General features: G+C 29.5%; 2 protein-coding genes across 4 annotated transcripts; one reads left to right on the forward strand and one right to left on the reverse strand.

Moving 5' to 3' along the window:
- Positions 1-1,323: 1,323 nt before the first annotated feature.
- Positions 1,324-10,659, reverse strand: LOC108476141 (protein BLISTER). Of its 3 annotated transcripts, none has more exons than XM_017778253.2 (14): positions 10,108-10,659; positions 9,025-9,160; positions 8,605-8,886; positions 7,849-8,465; positions 7,050-7,169; positions 6,807-6,872; positions 5,960-6,070; positions 5,493-5,569; positions 3,997-4,064; positions 3,758-3,871; positions 2,853-3,001; positions 2,649-2,717; positions 2,125-2,280; positions 1,324-1,969 (listed from the first exon to the last, which is right to left on the reverse strand). In XM_017778253.2, the coding sequence occupies exons 1-14, from the start codon at positions 10,171-10,173 to the stop codon at positions 1,883-1,885; spliced, it is 2,118 nt and encodes a 705-aa protein (XP_017633742.1). In that variant the 5' UTR covers positions 10,174-10,659; the 3' UTR covers positions 1,324-1,882. The 3 variants fall into 3 exon arrangements, with proteins under 3 accessions (XP_017633742.1, XP_017633740.1, XP_017633738.1); XM_017778251.2 differs by having other exon boundaries at positions 9,016-9,160; XM_017778249.2 differs by having other exon boundaries at positions 8,605-9,160.
- A 4,265-nt stretch (positions 10,660-14,924) lies between these two features.
- Positions 14,925-15,884, forward strand: LOC108475882 (anther-specific protein LAT52-like). Its single transcript, XM_017777855.2, has 2 exons — positions 14,925-15,177; positions 15,264-15,884. The coding sequence occupies exons 1-2, from the start codon at positions 14,973-14,975 to the stop codon at positions 15,617-15,619; spliced, it is 561 nt and encodes a 186-aa protein (XP_017633344.1). The 5' UTR covers positions 14,925-14,972; the 3' UTR covers positions 15,620-15,884.
- Positions 15,885-17,849: the final 1,965 nt, after the last annotated feature.

Consider the following 17,849-nt stretch of genomic DNA (forward strand, 5'->3'; position numbering starts at 1 on the left):
CACGACCACGTTTAACAACATAATAAGCATGATAGTTCATGATAACACGATTAGTACTTATATTAATGTTTAGGATTTTGACATACTATCTTGGTGTTAATGTTTACATGGTTGAAACGAAAAGAAGAAAGAAAGAAAGAAACACTCAAAATTAAATGACTATTAGGTAAGCAGGTTTGATGAATTAAGAGTCCGTTTGTTTACTAGGAAAATATTTTCCGAAAAATATTTTCCTCGTTTTTCAGTATTTGTTTGGTTGAAAATAATTTATATTGGTAAAACGTTTTCAAAAACACGGAAAAATGAGAAGGGATCATGTCTTACAGATTTTTAACCGGTAAGGCATTTTTCGAAAAATCTTCCTCCACTCTCACCATATTCTGTTAATACATACTTCATCTGATCAAATTATGCATTTGAATGAAAACTGTATAATTTAGTCGGATGAAATATTAATGATATACTTAAAATCTAATTGGAACTTAAAATCATTGCAATATATGTAAAAATAATTTAAAATATAAATTTATTAATATATATATAATAAACTCAAATAAACAATAATAAATAATAAATTCTTAAATATATATTTGTTTAATTTAAAACAGCTTTTATAAAATATTTTTAAAAATTTACCAAACAATGAAAAATATTTTACATAAATTCATTTAAACATTAGAAAAGTAAATCATTTCAAGAAAAGTTAATCATTTTTAAAAATTATTTTTCAAAAATATTTTACTGACAAACAAACGGAGATTAATTCAAAGACCAGATTAAAAAAAAAAAGGGCATATTTGGTTGTTTGATTAATGATACTAAACTAATGTGTATTTATTTAAAAAATGAACCATGAGTTAATGGGTTCATGTAATCAAGCTAGACCATGCTTAAGCTCAGGTTCTAAGAACCCAAATAAATTATATGCAATAATCAGCAGATTAAAGTATCCAAATAAATTATATGCAATAATCTGATTCTACAATATCCAAATTAGCCAAAAAGCACATAAAATATCCAGAAGTTTGTACCGTCGATCTTTTATTGCTATCCCTAATTGAATTTGGTAAATAACAGAAGAAAATAAAAGCAATATTGGCAACAAGCACAAATTTTGTACTCTTTGCAAGGGTATATGGGTAAAGAAATCTAATATTGAAACACGAATATGAAACCTTCTTGATATCCTTCTTTAAAAAATAATTAAACTATATCCCACTTTTAAAAAAAAAAATACATTGTAAGATTATGCATCCTAAATATTTTTAATTTAAAATAGTAACAATAATCAGCTAAATATTTTTTTAAAAAAGAACAGCAACATCAAATCAAATTTTGGCATGAAGTTTTAATGAAGTCAGTCTGAAAAGTATACAAAGGAGATTAGAAATTGCATCAACGGCCATCTTTTTAGAGACCACTAAAGATGTATCAAAGGTTAATAGGCATAAGCACAGTCAAACAGACAGCAAAATAATCAACTGTTTTAAATTCTTAATGCTCAAGAACCCAAAACTTGTTCATCACAAATCCAACGAATCCACTCTCTATAAACTTAGGGGCCTCTTTTCCTATACCATATGTCCTCTTAGTTCGTCTCGGCCCCGTGCAAAATTTGATCCTGAAAATGAAAACCATATAACCCTGCGACAAGGGACTTCTTTATACCCTTCATCTATCAAACAATTGACAATTAGAGTTCACCAATCAATGGTAACACGATTAAGATAAACTCGTCTTCCTTTCTAGTAAAAAGAATGGGTTGTATGACTTGAAATTATAAAATATCACAAACCCCCCCACAATCACCAAAACGAGAGAAGGTAAACCGGGAAAAAAGGTATATGAAAGTTTGGACCTGTCTTGCCAAGATTATACGGATTCAGTATGAAAGCCGCTTGTTGGTTCTCTGTCTTGATGGCCCCCCAGGAAAGAGCTTCATTATCCATCCTAAAACCCTTTCCACCACCTAGGAGGAAATTAGAATTTTTTTAGGATTTAAATGTTAGAAACCCCTAGATATTTCTGTTCAATTTTTGGGAATGGTTGAGTAAAACGTGCTACTACAATCAGTTGTGTTATAATAAGATCATATATATAGGGAGAGATAGAGAGCGGAGGTACCTCATCACCCTCATCTGCATACGGAGTACTATCATCAATTTTTCGAGGCTCAGGTTGTCTAGCCGGGATATACTCACTTGCCAGACTTTGAGCTGTCAGAAGCTCCAATCTTTGAGTTTGAACTTCAAGTTTCCTAGACAACTCCTCATTCACCTCCTTCATTCAATAATAACAATGATGAGAATAATCATTCATAGATCTAACATTTATGATAAGGTCAAAGGACAAACAATCAAACATTTGATGAGCCCTTGAAAAAGTTTGGATGAGGAATTGCTCGTAACTTCGTAAGTACAAAAGACCGAATTGAAGGAAAAAGAAATACAGTTCACCAAGAAAACTAGTGAAGTATAATAATATTTACAAAAAACCAGGCCTTTAATGGCCCTGAATTGCACCTTCAAGTTTTTAAATCTGTTAGAAATTTTCTTTAAATTCTAATGCAATCCCTGGCAACAAGAACAGAATGAAACTAATACAAATACATGAGAATTACAACTATACATGTGGTTCGGATACAGTACCTTCAGCTTTGAACTTTGAGATAACTCGGATGACAAAGCTTGTGCCAGTTCTTCTTTCTCCAATCTTAACTGCAACAAGAAAAAGGTTGTACGATGATCGTGACAGCATAGTAGGCACCAATATCAACAATTTAATTTCTTGTTGGTCAAACAAGTAAAACATATAAAAGCCACAAGAAAATCTGAATCACGTAAAGAATCTACCTCAGAAATTAAAGAATTAATGTTCTGAATCATTCTTATTTGATCAGGAGGAATGTGAACAGAAGAAACTTCAAATCCTCCATCCTCAGGCAGGAAACTCAAACTAGAGGTGTCATTAGTGTTGTCATCAGAAGTAGTTTCCGTGGTTGCTGCAAAAATTCAATAAACAAAATCAACATTAAACCAAAGGGCCATAGAAATCAAAGCAACCTTAAAAAGGCACTATAACTACTACAATCGCTATCAGAATTCTCAGAATTGCCTTGAAGTACAGGAAGCTTGATGTAGTGCAACAAGTATATATATTTAATTTTCCTTTCAAGTAAATCAAACTCAAATTCAAATATGGATATGTCGATATTGGTCTGATTCAAAAACTTCCATTTTTTATTAAGTTCTCATATTTGTATATAGTATGATCTGTGCTTATATCAATGCATACGATGAAGCATCTGTGATACGAATACATTACATCAAAGAGTTGAAGTAACTTATCCTTCATCCTGATAACTACCTACTCTAAATCTTTCACAAGACCAACGCTTGCAATACATAAATGATAATACTATACCTAATCTCATGCAAGACACTTTCAAGACCGACCATAACCAAACCCTCAAATTAGAGATGATATATGATAGGCCTTCAAGAAGAAATTTTGTCTCTAAATCTCACTATGATTTCAATCTATATACTCAACTAGTGGGGATAGGCCCATATTAAGTGAAAATTGACCTTGCGAAAAATTCATGTGACCCTTTGTCACAGACCAATAGTATGTTTTGAAATTGGGAATATGCTTAGCAGTTTCCAGCCATATGCAACTGGATTTCGATTCAGTAAAATAAGATATGGCAGTTTATTCATGTAGAAACCTTTAAAGGAAAAAAATTCAAAACAATTACCAAGATCTTCGGTTGAAGTCGACATATCCTTCTTACTAGCAGGATTCTTGATAGCATCAACAGACTTTCCGCTGAGGAAAGAGTCTCGTAGTTTAGACTGGAGTACCTTCTTCTCTGCATTAAATGAATAAAAATAATATATGGCAAACATATGGCTATTATAGGAAAAAAAAAATATATAAAAACTTACTTTTAGTTAATACTATAATAACACACACTCATGAGATCAGCAGACTTACCTTCTTGAAGAGCTTCAATAGTTGACAGCAAATCCTGACGATCTTTCTCTAAGCTTGACATTTTCTTTCTGCAATATTCATAATGAATAAGATGCCCTCAAGTATCAGAGAACCCAACATGAAAGTATATTCAAACAAAAGTCTAATCCATGATAATATTATGGCAAAATGAGAAAACCAATACCAAAGAAGTTCCTTGAGTAAAACTTCTAAAACTGAGAAATTACTAATTAATGAAAACAAAAGGAAAAGGTAAATTTTGTATGAAGGGTCCCTATACTATGCATTTTTTGTTGATTTAGTCCCTCTAATTTGATTATGTTTATCCCTTTACTTTTCGAAATGTGTATTTTCAATCTTTATTCTTGAGGCCAATTAATTTTCCGTGAATTCCATCAAATAATTTGACGCGGCTTATTTTTTTAAGTATGTGGTGATGTGACATATACACCTTGACATTTTTTGTGCAACTGGACAAATATTATACATTTTCTCCCTTTCTTTTCTTAAAAGTGCAAAAATTGTCCAATTTTACAAAAAAAGCCAAGGTATATATTTCCTGTCATTACATATAAAAAACAAATAAATAAATCATGTCAAATTATTTGATACAATTAACAACAAAAAAAAGTTTGCCTTGGGACTGACAATACACATTTAATAAAACAGAGAACTAGAAATGACCAATTTATAGTAGAGGAACTAAATCCACCAAAAAAGCATGGTATAGGGGTTTCTTATTGTAACTAAAAAAAGCATGCTTTGTGGTAAAATGAGTGCAAATAAAAGTGACTTATTACACAAAATTGCAATCTGTTATCTTTAATGATTTTAATGCATCAGTTCAACACTTTATTACATGCAGAATTCTCGTCTTTTTGTTTCTTGTATTTCTTTTTGCATGAATATGTCATGACCACTTAATAGTAAACTTTAAATGGATAACCATATCTCAGACAATCTAAGCACCGGTTCAAAATGGCAACAATAACAATCTTCAATATGAGCATTACAATCTAGAAAATAACTTAGGAACAAAGAAGGAATCTATGATTGAGGAAACTACAGAGAAGCAATAAGAAATTGATCACAAGTCCTTTAGTGACAAATAAAAAGATATCTAATTATGAATTTTATCACTCTATTTCATGAAACTAAAACATTGGCCCCTCTACTTTAACTTGTCAAAATATGGTCATTGTACTTTACAAAAATTGACAAGTTAGCCCAGTTGTTGGTAAACATGTGAACTTGAACTACTGATTTTTGCTAATTTGTTGCACACAAATATGCTACTGCTGGTTTTTACTAATTCCTAGCACATAAGTTGCTGAACAGCTCAGTTTAATGAGAAGGTTTAACAGTGTTACTCAATTGGACTAATTTCTTACCGTTCGTAAAATATGAGGACCATTCTGACAAATTAGAGGGACTAACTTCTCAGATGCTGTAAAGTAAAGGGACAAAATTCATAATTAGACCTAAAAAAAGCATACTTGAAAGAAGAAATTTCAGCCTGTGAGTTCTCCAATTGCCTCTCCAATTTTAGCTCATTTGACCTTAATCGAAGTGCCTACAGAAAGGATATTAAAAACATTTTAATCAAGCAGAAGACAAAAGTAATTTCACTCCAGTGTCAACAGCTTTATACAGAAATATATTCAATGGAATAAAGTAAGAAACTCCAAATGCTAATAGCATCATATAAAACAAGCAAATAACAGGATCAAATCAAATATAAAAAAGGACTAGAGAGCCACTAAGTTAAACTGGCACTTAAAAACCTTGCAGCTCTGCTATACGTCCAAGAAACACCCTTCACATGTGGTATATATTACAACCATGCATATACAAACATGGCAGCTTACCGATCTTTCAGCATTATTATCTAGAGTGATACATGTTCTGTAATGAATAGAATGAAATTGGAGAAGAAAACCTTTACCCATTAAAACTTTGTTACCTTCTCTTCCAAACCAATGACTTCAGAAGCCAATATATTAGCACGTTCATCAGCTGCATTACATTCCAGTCGTGCATTTGCATATTCCATTTTAAAAGACTCGAGCTCTGCCTGCAATACCAAACACCAGACATAGCAAGAAAAAAAAAAAAGGTAGAGTACACTGAAATAGAATGTTGTTGACATTTTAAAAAGTATTTGTAACAAGCTCCCTAACAATTTGAACATTACCAGACAAAGAACACGAGAATAAAATGCAGATCAGCATACATACAGCATAGCATTTTAAAATACAGCATAAAACTGAATTCATCCTGTGCACCATCCTTTGCAACAGAAGAAAACCATTAAAAACAAAGACTTATTGATTGAATCCAGGAAAAAATAGACAAGCTCCAGCCTTAAGGATCATTTTTATAGATCAAAAGTTATTAAGCATCTAACCTATAACCAATAGGCAATAGGTTGAGAGGCCCAACCTGAATATAAAACCGAAACGAACCCAATATTTAATAACTTTGGGATAGCACTACTTAAGGCCCCTTCAAGTGTAGATCAAAGGGCATACACATGGACGACCTCAAGAGGGTTCCTAGTACTGCATTTTTTTGGTTAATGGGTACCACCAGAGATGCAATAGACAGCAGTAGGTATCTCAATTTTTAGATAGAACTTTATCTAAGCACAAACAAGTCTAAATCAATGTGCATATGTGCACACATGACACATGCCATACAAACACCATTGCATTAACCATATGACATAAAGCGGTATGTAGTTGTATGAGATTCAATTATTTCTAACAATTTGAAGTGACTACCAGTACCTAAATATAGTAAATACTAACCAGTTGTGCCTTGATTTCTTCTTGTAAGCTCTCCATGTCAGATTTTAGCTGGTTGACAACACTTCTCTGGGGAGAAAAGTAAATGTAAGATAATTAAGAGATTTCTAAGAAGGATTGAGAATACAAATTAGGATAATGAAATGACATAAAGTGCAGCAATGGAGAAGCACGATGAAGTGATAAAAAAATATATCATGACCATGACAGCCGGTAATGCTGCTAATCTAATATTTGGAAACAAACCTGTTGGTTATAACTATCAGTCAAAGATGAATTTTCAGCAGCCAAAGATTCTGCTAATGTACGCGAGGCCTCAAGAGCTCGTTGCAGTGAAAACTTTTCCTGAGTCAAATCTTCAATATGCTGCAGAATAAGGATGAATAGATTAAAAAAGCCAAGACAATGAACAGCGAAAACGTTAATAAACAAAACCGTTAGACAAATAACAAATGAAAAATTATAGTTTTCTACATCAAATTATCTGTGTGAGTGTATTAGGAGCTTCAAAACATACAACAATGTTTTCATTTCAACAGCTTCTTCGAGTTTTTTGACCATCCATTAGTATTAGCTTATCTTAAGAAACCAACATGACATTAGGCTTGAAATACAAAACAGTGCATTATCACTAAAATGCTCAAGAGTCTCCTTATCCTTGCCTCTTATATCCAAACCGAACAAAGCCTGGATCCAGCTCATGCACACCAGAAGACAAGATGGTAAACACAAGACACAAATCTAAGGATACAAATATACTCATCCATTATATCATGGTTCTTATGGATAGAACAACATAGACTAGTAATAAATTGCATATATTATGGAATGTCAAATTGCATCAAATGAGTTAAATATAACCATGGATACTTACAATGGCATATTTCTAAGACATCAAAAAGTACACTTAAAAAAATGTTTATTTGTGTTACTAAGGAACTCGTTATTACAAGCAGTATAACTTGCCCAAGGGATGAACCATAAAACACAATAATTATTAGAAACCTGGACACAGTGGCACCTCAAGAATAGAAAATGTGACTACCTGCTCCAAAGCAGCAAAATCCTCATTCTGTTTGGTAGAGTAAAAATCATGCTTCTTCTCCAAGATATTCTCATTAGCAACAATCAGCTTCGAGAGGTCACCATTACCACTAGCAGGAGCTGAAAATTGCCCAGAATACTCGTTACCGCTAGGAAAATTAGAGAACCCAAGCTTGGAGTAAGTTCCCACATTTCCAATCTCTGTTGACGGTCTCTCAAAAGGAGATGACCCCATCGTATTACTAGTGTTAAATTGTGAACTCTGGGGTGCGAACACTTCCTTTGTAGGTTGATTATGTTGAAAAAGAGACCCAGAAGAAGCTCCAGATACATTCAGAGAATCAAGGAAAGATGGACGAGATCTCCTAGAACTAGTATCATTTGCAACTGAATGCAGTGGTGTGTGGCTTGAGGAACTTCTGGCATCAAAACTGAACTCTGTTGATCCAGATGTCTGTATGGATGGAACATGCAAACTTGGAAAACCACCAGCTGAACTACTGAATTTTCCTTCTCCAAAATCAGAAATCATAGGTTCCTTAAAGTCTCCAGTTCCTTGCAAGTGCTGCCCGACTTCAAGGATAGACCCTCTTCCACCTGAGTTAGATTGAGCAGAGTCTGCAATTAAGCCACAGAACATGCTATGCTGTGTCAGTTCCTCAGTAAAACAAAATGCTGAAAATATAGATAAATGGAAAGAAATTCTGGTCATATAAATTATAAAACAAGCATATTCAATATGAATATTCAACATTACCTTCATATAAAGAAGTTAGGGCATGGCTGCTACCTAGCAAGTTGCCTTCACTGGCCTTGCTTTGCAGTGAATTCTGTGGAGATATTTTACTGACAAAATTTTCAGAAGAAATAGGATTTAAAACTGTAGAAACCTTCGAATAGCCATCATCTTCTTTTGACCTGGGTTCTTGAAAGTCATTACTCATATGTTCTGCCTGTAGGCTATCATTATAAAATCGTCCAGCATTCCATGAAGCAACATATTTCTCATTTTCTTGACCTTTTGCATGTACATGCACTTCTGTAGAGGACGAATTATAATTATTTTCCAAAGAAGATGGGAAAGCATGAATGTTGTTTGATTTAACTTCAGTTGCTTTATTGTTGTTAATTATTTTTACAGAAGAGAGATTGGGTCCATCAGATGTACCAGCACCACCTGAGTCAATAACCCGCACGTGTTCAGTTTCTAATTGCTGTTTTTCATTTAAGCTAACATCAGAAACATTGGTTTGGGAGGTAGATGCTGCCTTCTTGGCTTTCTCAGCTGCTTTTTTCTTACGGAATTCCTCCAGCTGCAAGAAAGGAGGGATCAATTGTAACTGTACTTGGTAAACATACTCTAAATAATTATTTGTTCATTTGAAAAAACCCATTTATGTAATAAAATCTAACTGAAAACTTTTATCATAAGCATAAATCCAGAGTAAAAATTATACAAAATCCAATCAACCAACAGGGCGGTTTAGGAGGATATTAACTTTTCAAACTATGTAAAAGTTGCAGCATTCAAAGACAAAACATAGAAATCTAGAATGGGAGTTCTTTTTTTTTACCAGCCCTAGTTAGTAGAACATGAATGACTACTGAAAAAAATCAAAAGAAGAGTTCTAAACAACCAGAACAGATTCAACACATCAAAAAATAGAAGTAGAAATAAGATACTTCACTCAGGCACAAACGCATATAGGCAACCGTAAACTGCAATGCTATCATTGTGCAACTTAAATACACTCTTCATCCGAAATCACTGTTATTAGAGTGTCAAATGCAGTGAAGCTTCTTCATCTTTTCCAGATTGAATACAAACAATAGCACGTAATGACAAAAGTGAACTCTCAAATCCAATTTAAGAAGAAAAACCAAAAAACATTGGTCATATTTTTAGCTCCAATAGCATCACCTTAGACAGTTGCAAAGATTTAAGGCATAAAAGCATTGAAATTTCCAATAGGTGTAATCTAACAAAATAATTGATTCCATATACCATTAATTCCGGACATGATCTACCAAAGCATTGCAAGACAATGCAAATATATTACAGATCATATATGAAAATACCAAAATAGACCGCCAATTCTAGTCCTATTCCGAAATCGATATCCAAAATAGCTGACTATATATGCCTGAAATTTTTAATATCTAACCAAATCATTTACCAGATCGAAAATCATATTTCAAAACAGAAAGAAACCATCAAATCAACCGACAAAGGGAAAAAATTAAGAACAAAAAGATGTACCCGGCGCTTCCCAGCTTCTAGATGCTCTTGTTTCCGTGAAGAAGGCAAGGCCTGAGCCGACGCCATTCCTCAAAAACCCCGTACAAAATCTCCTCAATATAACGATTTTATCCCCCAATTTTCACACCCATTAGTTCACAAAAGTAATTACAAAAAACTCAAATCAATTAATTCTCAAGTTCAGCGACAAAGCTTCCACAAAGAATCCCCCGCCTCTCTCCCCCCTCGAAGCAGATCAACAAAAACGAGATTCGAAAAGTAAGCAAGAAAAGAGATTACGAAATTATTTGCAACAGTTAAATGAATTCCAAAATTTCTAAATAAAAACAAAAAAAAATAAGCTAAAATTGAACGAAAAACAGAAAACAAAATTGAAACAAACAAGAAAGAGGAGGCGGGAGGTCCGATCAGATCAGAGAAAGGAGAGCTGGTTTATTATTATTATTTATTTTTGAATTCTTATTTCTTGTTAATATTGAAGCGTGGGAAATTTATTTTCCGTTTTTTTTTTTTTGGATTTTTTTCAAATTAAATTGGGCAAACTTCACTAATAGTCACGCAACTATTAATAATTTTCTTTTTTAGCTACTCAACTATGAAACATTATAAAATAGTCACTTAACTAGTAGTAAATTTTTTTTGGGTCAACCAATTATAAAAAGTTACTGGTCATCCAAGTATTCAATTTTGTCTTTTTTGTCACCAACTAGCTAATGGTAATAGCTTTTAAATTTGGTATAATAGCAATTTTAACCCTCAACATTTACATATTGTATAAATTTAGTTTTGATTCTAAAAATCTAACTTTCAACATTTATATATTGTGTAATTTGATCTTTTTCTTTTTGGCCTTCACCTAAAAAGCTAAAAAACACATATATCAACTAAATCGATTGGAAATATATAAAAATGAAACACTCAAAAATCTAATATAGTAATTTTCATATTTTCTCATTCTTTTAAAATTAACTTTCAATGTCACAAAGAAAAGTAAACTGCAAAAGAAATATCAAATTACTCAATGTGTAAATGTTGAGGGTTAATTTTTTAGAATCAAAACTAAATTGACATATTTATAAATGTTGAGGATTAAAGTTGTTATTATACCAATTTTAAAAGCTACCACCATTAGTCGGTGACTAAAAACGATAAATTTGAATAGTTGCATGACCATGTTGTAACTTTTATAATTTAGTGACTAAAAAAAAATTATTAATAGTTGGGTGACAAATGACCAAAAAATAAATTTATTAAGTCGGGTGGCTAAGAGAGAAATTTACTAATAGTTAAATAATTCTAATGATAATTATTATTACTTTTGTCATAATTCCTTTTGTATTGTTTTGGCCCACAATCTTCAAATTCTAGTCAAATTAATTTTTATTAAAATTTTGAATGAATTGCTAAAATTTTAACAACATTAACTTGACAATTTACTTGATATTTCACGTGTAATTTATAAAAATTTAAGAAAATAAATAAAATTAGTAAAAAGTTCATAAAAATTTTAAAAATTATTCATGTCAACAATGAATTATATATAAATTTCCATGCCTATATTAGTATCGTTAAAATTTTAACAATTTAATCAATTTTTTGTTTGAAATAATTTTGAGTCACAATCAAAAAAAAAGGATAAAGTGAAAATGGGACAAAATTAAGGGCTAATTTTGTGTTTTATATCCTCTGTTTTAGTGACTTGATTGATTAAAAATGGGGTAATACGTAATTTGTCTTCTAAATTTGTCCAAAAGTACTTAGTTGGTACCTGAATTTGTATTCTATCAACTAGGTTAGTACCTTTACATTAATACGACTAGTTCATGCTAACGTGACATTGATAACAAATCTGATGAAGACATGTGGCAACCTCTCAATATGTCACGTGGTGAACATAAATTAAAAATTAAAAATATATAAATTAAGAAAAAAATGTATAATTTTTGTTTCACATCAAGAATGAAACTAGACATAATAATGTTGTCCAGATATATCTAAATCTAGACAACTATTTATCCAAGTTCATTCCAAATGTATTTGTTAGTAAATTTATATGTTTTAGTTTTTTATAAAATATTGGGTTATTTATATTATTATTACTACTATTTTATTATTTTGAAATATAAAATATATAAAGTGTTAAAAAGTTAAAATAGATAAATTAATATATATATATATATATATAGGTATAAAAGTTTTCAAGAATTAACTTACACGGATAGTTATTCATATTCAAATACATTATTCATTATAAATGTGCCTTTTAGTTGTTTTATATATTTATATATATTATAAATATTTATTTCTTTTATATATTTTATAATTTTAAAATTTTAAAATTTTTATTGATTTATATATTATATATCATAAATTTTATATTTTTTAAAATATTATAGGCTTTTTATATATTTATTTAATTTACGTCACGTGGTATAGTGTGAGGTTGTCACGTTTCACCACGAATTGGTTAATAATGTTATATCAACACAAACTAATGGTGTTAGTGCGGATGTACCAACTTGGGTGACAGAATATAAGTTCTAGTGGCAATTAGGGAAAAAAATATTTAAGTATTGACTAAATACTTTTGAACATATTTAATGATGAACTACATATTAACCTATTATATACGTGTTTAAGGGTCTTATCGTCCAAAACTAAAGTTTGTCTGATATTTGAGAGATTTAGGTGTAAATATAGGCTTTGATGGAAAATTGCACTTACCTAAAATATACAAGTTTTAACTTAGGTTTCATGATTTGACTTATTTTTAATTTTTATATTATGTAGTGTATTTGAATGAAAAATAAATATGTTGTTATAAATGTTTTATTATTATAGAAGTGGATGTCTATTAGAATAAAAATTTGATGTCTTTTAGGGCTGTAATGTGTATTATGAATAAAATTTTATTTCATTTACATTTTTATGTTCATAAATATAGACTTTGGGAAAGCATCGTAAGTATTGTATTGATAGTAAATTTTACAGTTCTCTTGATTCTTCTATTTCTCTGGTTCTTTATTTTCATTATTATTTATTGGTTCTTTATTTTCATTATTATTTATTTTATAACACATTATCAACACGATAATTCTTAATTTTTCTTCAAAATCTTCATGTGAAATTCATTGTTTCTTCTATTTGTTCTCAAATCTCATTCTTTGGGAAGAATAATAAGTCATTAACCAAATGAAAGAAATAAAAATTAATAAATAAATAAAAACAATCGTAGAAGGGTAGGGCTGTAAATGAATTGAGTTTAAATGAATAAATATCTATTCATGATTGTTTGTTTATTTTTAAGTTTGTTCGTATTCAATTTTTGTTAGCTAAAAATTTCAAAATTATTGTTCATGTTCGTTTATTTAAATTTATGTGTGTTCATGTTTGTTTGTTTAATGTTCATGAATATATTCATTTAACTTAATCGAACATGTTCACGAATATTAAACGAACATTTTCATAAACATATAATTGAATATGTTCACGAACAATATTAATGAATAACAAACAAACAAACAACCAATAAATACATACACACAGATTTTATTTTAATATTTTTATAAGAAAATATTATTAATAAATAAATAAGTCAATAAATAAGCTTATAAATTAGTTTGTTAGTAAATATAAACGAACCGAACACACATCTATTCGTGTTCGTTCGTTTATTAAATGAACATAAATATTCATATTTATTTATTTAGCTTAGTAAACGAATATAAATAAATGTTATATAAACAGTTTACAAACAATTCATCGAACATTCTATTTATTTACACCTTAAAAAACGATATTTCACCAAATGCCTAAAAACACCCCCAAAGATCAACCTCACTTGCTTTTTTAGCACGAAAACTTAAAGATTGTGGGCCAAGAAAATCTTCTCAAAAGAATTTGGCTTAAATTCAAAAATCGACCACTCAGTTGCCCTAAGGCTTTTAATGCTATGAGCAAGGAATTTATAAATTTATAAATTGTGAGATTAATTTTTTATTTGAAGATCAGATTTATTCTTTGAGATTTTATACATAAGATATATGAAAGTGTTGTATGAAAATATTTTTAGATTAACTTTAATTCTAATTCATGATTAATTATAATTAATTTAATTAATTTGTCTTATTTTAATCTTTTTGAGAATGGCGAAATATTTGATTTTAGCATTGATTTTAATTCTAGATTTTAGATTTATCGAATAAACTTTACATTGATAAGTTTTTTATTGTTTTGGGATTTATCCCTTTTTTATTATTGTTCTTTTTTCAACTATAAATTTGTAATAAATCTTAAAACTATACATGAACTATGGTTTAATGTGTAATTATATACATAAAATTTTAATTAGATCCAATTCTTGTAAATTATTGACACGATTATTAAAATAACATCATTTTATGCTTATATATTGCATACTTAAATAATTATATTTACCCAATATAAAATTAAATTTATGTATTTATTTATTTAAATGTGTATGGTTAAATCAAAATTAAAGTTTTGAGTACACATTTGAACAACAATATAGAGTTTTACGTATATAATTGCACCAAATTAAAATTCATGTATACAATTACACATTAAATCAAAATTCATGTATGATTTTGAAATTTATCCCTTTTAATATTTATAAATTTAGTCTTTTTGTTTTTTTTAATCAATAATTTATGTGAAACCATCTATTTATTTAATCAATTCGAGTCTCTCTCCTAACTTCAACCAACCAAGTCCCTAACAATAGGAAAGTTGAATAACAAACCCTAGCCTAAACTAAGTAAATCCCTCTCTATAAATTTACCATTTTTAATAAGCTTTGATAAGTTAAAAAAGAACAAAAGGTTTATAGAAAGAAAGAGAAAGAAATGGCAAAAGCTTCTGTGATCTCCCTTGTTTCCTTATTTATTTGCATTTTCTCCTCACTCAGCTTTGCCTATGCTTCAGCTTCAGCTTCAGCTCCAAGTCCATCTCCGTCATCCAATCAACAAATGAGATTCGAGGTCTTAGGTCATGTTTATTGTGACACTTGTCGTGTTGAATTTGAGACATCTATCAGTGAACCTATTCCCGGTATATAATTTAATGTTTTGATTTTAGATGAAATAATTAGGTTGACAAAAGTTTTTAAATATATTTACTATTTATATAATTGGCAGGTGCAACGGTGAAGTTAGAATGTAGGAATCGTACAGACGAAAAGATCACTTATCAAAGTCCAGAAATAACAGCTGGCGATAAAGGAAATTATAAAATCCAAGTGACGGGTGATTATGAAGAATCAGATTGTGATGTAATGCTAGTGAAGAGTCCCAGAGCAGATTGCAATGACCCCACCGAAGAGTGGAGGAAAGCTAGGGTGGTTCTCACCACATTGGATGGGGTTTCGGGTGAAATTCGCTTTGCCAACAATCTTGGGTTTAAAAAAAAGGAAGCTCTTCCCGAATGTACCAAAGTTTTAACAGAAATGGGTTACTTTGAACTTCAAAAAGAACTTGGAAACGAAGCTGCTTGAGGAAATATGTTAGGTAAGTTGGACTTTTTCCATGAATTGGATAATTATGATTATCCTTATGTATATTCATAATTTATTCAATTTTCTACTAATAAACTCATGAAAGAAAAAACCTACTTTATTAGCTTTTTAAAACTATAAACCTTCAAAAGTAGCCGAAGAGATCATTTAAATTAAAATTTCAATAAAGAAATATATATTTGTATCAAATTTTAAATATATTTTAATAAAATTTAAGTACTTTAATTTAAAAGTAATAAATAAATCATCCTTAGCCTCCTCCTTCCTTTGGGACCAACAATGGGTAGTATGAGAATATTCACTTGTTCATGCCTTTCGGCTTGATCTTAGGCCTTGACTCACCCTCCGTGGACGAACCTTGCAGAGGAACCCTTGGGTTTTCAAGGCATTGGATTCTCACCAATGTTTGTATTACTCAAGCCGAGATTCTTGCTAATGTTTGTATTACTCAAGCTGACATTCTTGCTTCCGTTTTGTCTACTGCTACTCTTACAAGTGCTTTATGCTCCCTACCGATGCATTTTTACATCCCACAGCTTTGGCAGTTCACTTAGCCCCATTCATCTTCGGCGCGTTCACATTATAGTTTTTTTGCCAGCACTACTCATTTTAAGCATTTGTTTTCACATTTGATAAATTAATCTTTTAATCCTTGCTTTTAAAATTATATTAGATAATTCTTTATACTGTCAAATTTTAATCCCACATTGTCTAATGAACACTCTTATATAAATAAATACAAATTTCTTCACTATTTTCATAAATTTGAAAGGAACTTATAGTTTAAAATTATTTATATATAATAAATATTATATAAAAGAGAGAATAATATTTCTATTAGGCCAAAAATATTCTAAAATAACCATTTAATTTTTGTTTTATTCATTTTAGACTAAAAAGTTTTTAATAAACATCCTTAATATTTTTTTTAAAATATACTAGAACTACTATTTTCATACTAATTAGAGAATATACTTATAAGTTACTTTTTCACCGTTATTATTACAAATTAATTTTAATTTCGTATTGATTAGAGAACACTATTATACTATCATACTAATATAATATATTTAGTCACCAAAATCAGTAAATAATTATGTGCAATATTATATATATAGCAAATATGAATTAATGAAATCTTTATATATGAACTAAATTCTAGTATGTGTAAATATTTTATATATATACAATACATATCAAATTGTTTAATTGGGGCTATCTCTTCATGGAAACTCTATGAAACAATCAAAAGTGGGCATGGATATAGATGGCTCATGGGGTATAAATTTTAGGATAATTCTAAATTTAGTCCTCAATAGTTATATTTTTTAATTTAATTATTATTATTATTTTTAGTTAAATTTAGTTCAATCATTCAAAAGAACTAAATTATTTTTTAACGAAAATATTGATTAACTTTAAATTTTTAACGATATTGACATGACAACTTGATATTTCATGTTGACATGATATCATTTGTTATATATGTCAAGTCACAAATAATTTAAAATTTATAATATAAAAATCAAAAATATATATAGATCATAAAAAAAAAGCATGAAGTATATAAGGATTTTATGCAGAGTACCGTGATTCAAAATGTAATGTTTTAATCGGTATTTTGTTAAAAATAATTCAACTCTTTCTAAACTGTTGATAGTCAAATTTAATTCTTTTAAAAAGTTGAGATTCAAATTTAACTAAAAAAGAATCAAATTAACAAAAAATGTAATGTATCATTATGCTTTTTTTTATTTGTTTCAATCATTACTTAGGTTTGGGTGAATTCATTTTAACTTTTTATTTGTTATTTTCTTTTATTATTTTTACTGATTTTTATAATTGAATTTTAATGTAATATAGATTTTTTTCTTTGTGTTTGTGAATATATGAATTTTGTTTTTATTGGGATTGATTAGAAATATCTTTTAAAATTTAAACTAACTTCTCATTCAAGAGTTAATCATTTTGAGCATATGATATCTTGTTATAAAGATATCATAGAGTAAAATATAAAACTATAGTTTTATGATTCAAATCTCCACCTTTACTAATCGAGACTATATCTCAAAACTTTCAAAAATCTATTTTTCCAACAGTTTACACTTTAATTTTTTATATTTTGTAAATTATAATAACTAAATTATGATAAATTAATGTAAAAATGTATTTTTTATTTTCGTAAAATAAGAAAATCAAAATCAAACCA

The sequence above is a fragment of the Gossypium arboreum genome, chromosome 3, assembly GCF_025698485.1.
Source record: "Gossypium arboreum isolate Shixiya-1 chromosome 3, ASM2569848v2, whole genome shotgun sequence".
NCBI lineage: Eukaryota > Viridiplantae > Streptophyta > Magnoliopsida > Malvales > Malvaceae > Gossypium > Gossypium arboreum.

Bases quoted from the DNA above. Each gene is read 5' to 3' on its own strand.
- LOC108475882 (XM_017777855.2), top strand. From the start codon at position 14,973: ATGGCAAAAGCTTCTGTGATCTCCCTTGTTTCCTTATTTATTTGCATT. The intron at 15,178-15,263 runs GTATATAATTTA...TATAATTGGCAG, and splicing joins TATCAGTGAACCTATTCCCG to GTGCAACGGTGAAGTTAGAA.
- LOC108476141 (XM_017778249.2), bottom strand. From the start codon at position 10,173: ATGGCGTCGGCTCAGGCCTTGCCTTCTTCACGGAAACAAGAGCATCTA. The intron at 9,161-10,107 runs GTACATCTTTTT...CCTTTCTTGCAG, and splicing joins TAGAAGCTGGGAAGCGCCGG to CTGGAGGAATTCCGTAAGAA. The intron at 8,466-8,604 runs GTAATGTTGAAT...GCTTAATTGCAG, and splicing joins CCTAACTTCTTTATATGAAG to ACTCTGCTCAATCTAACTCA.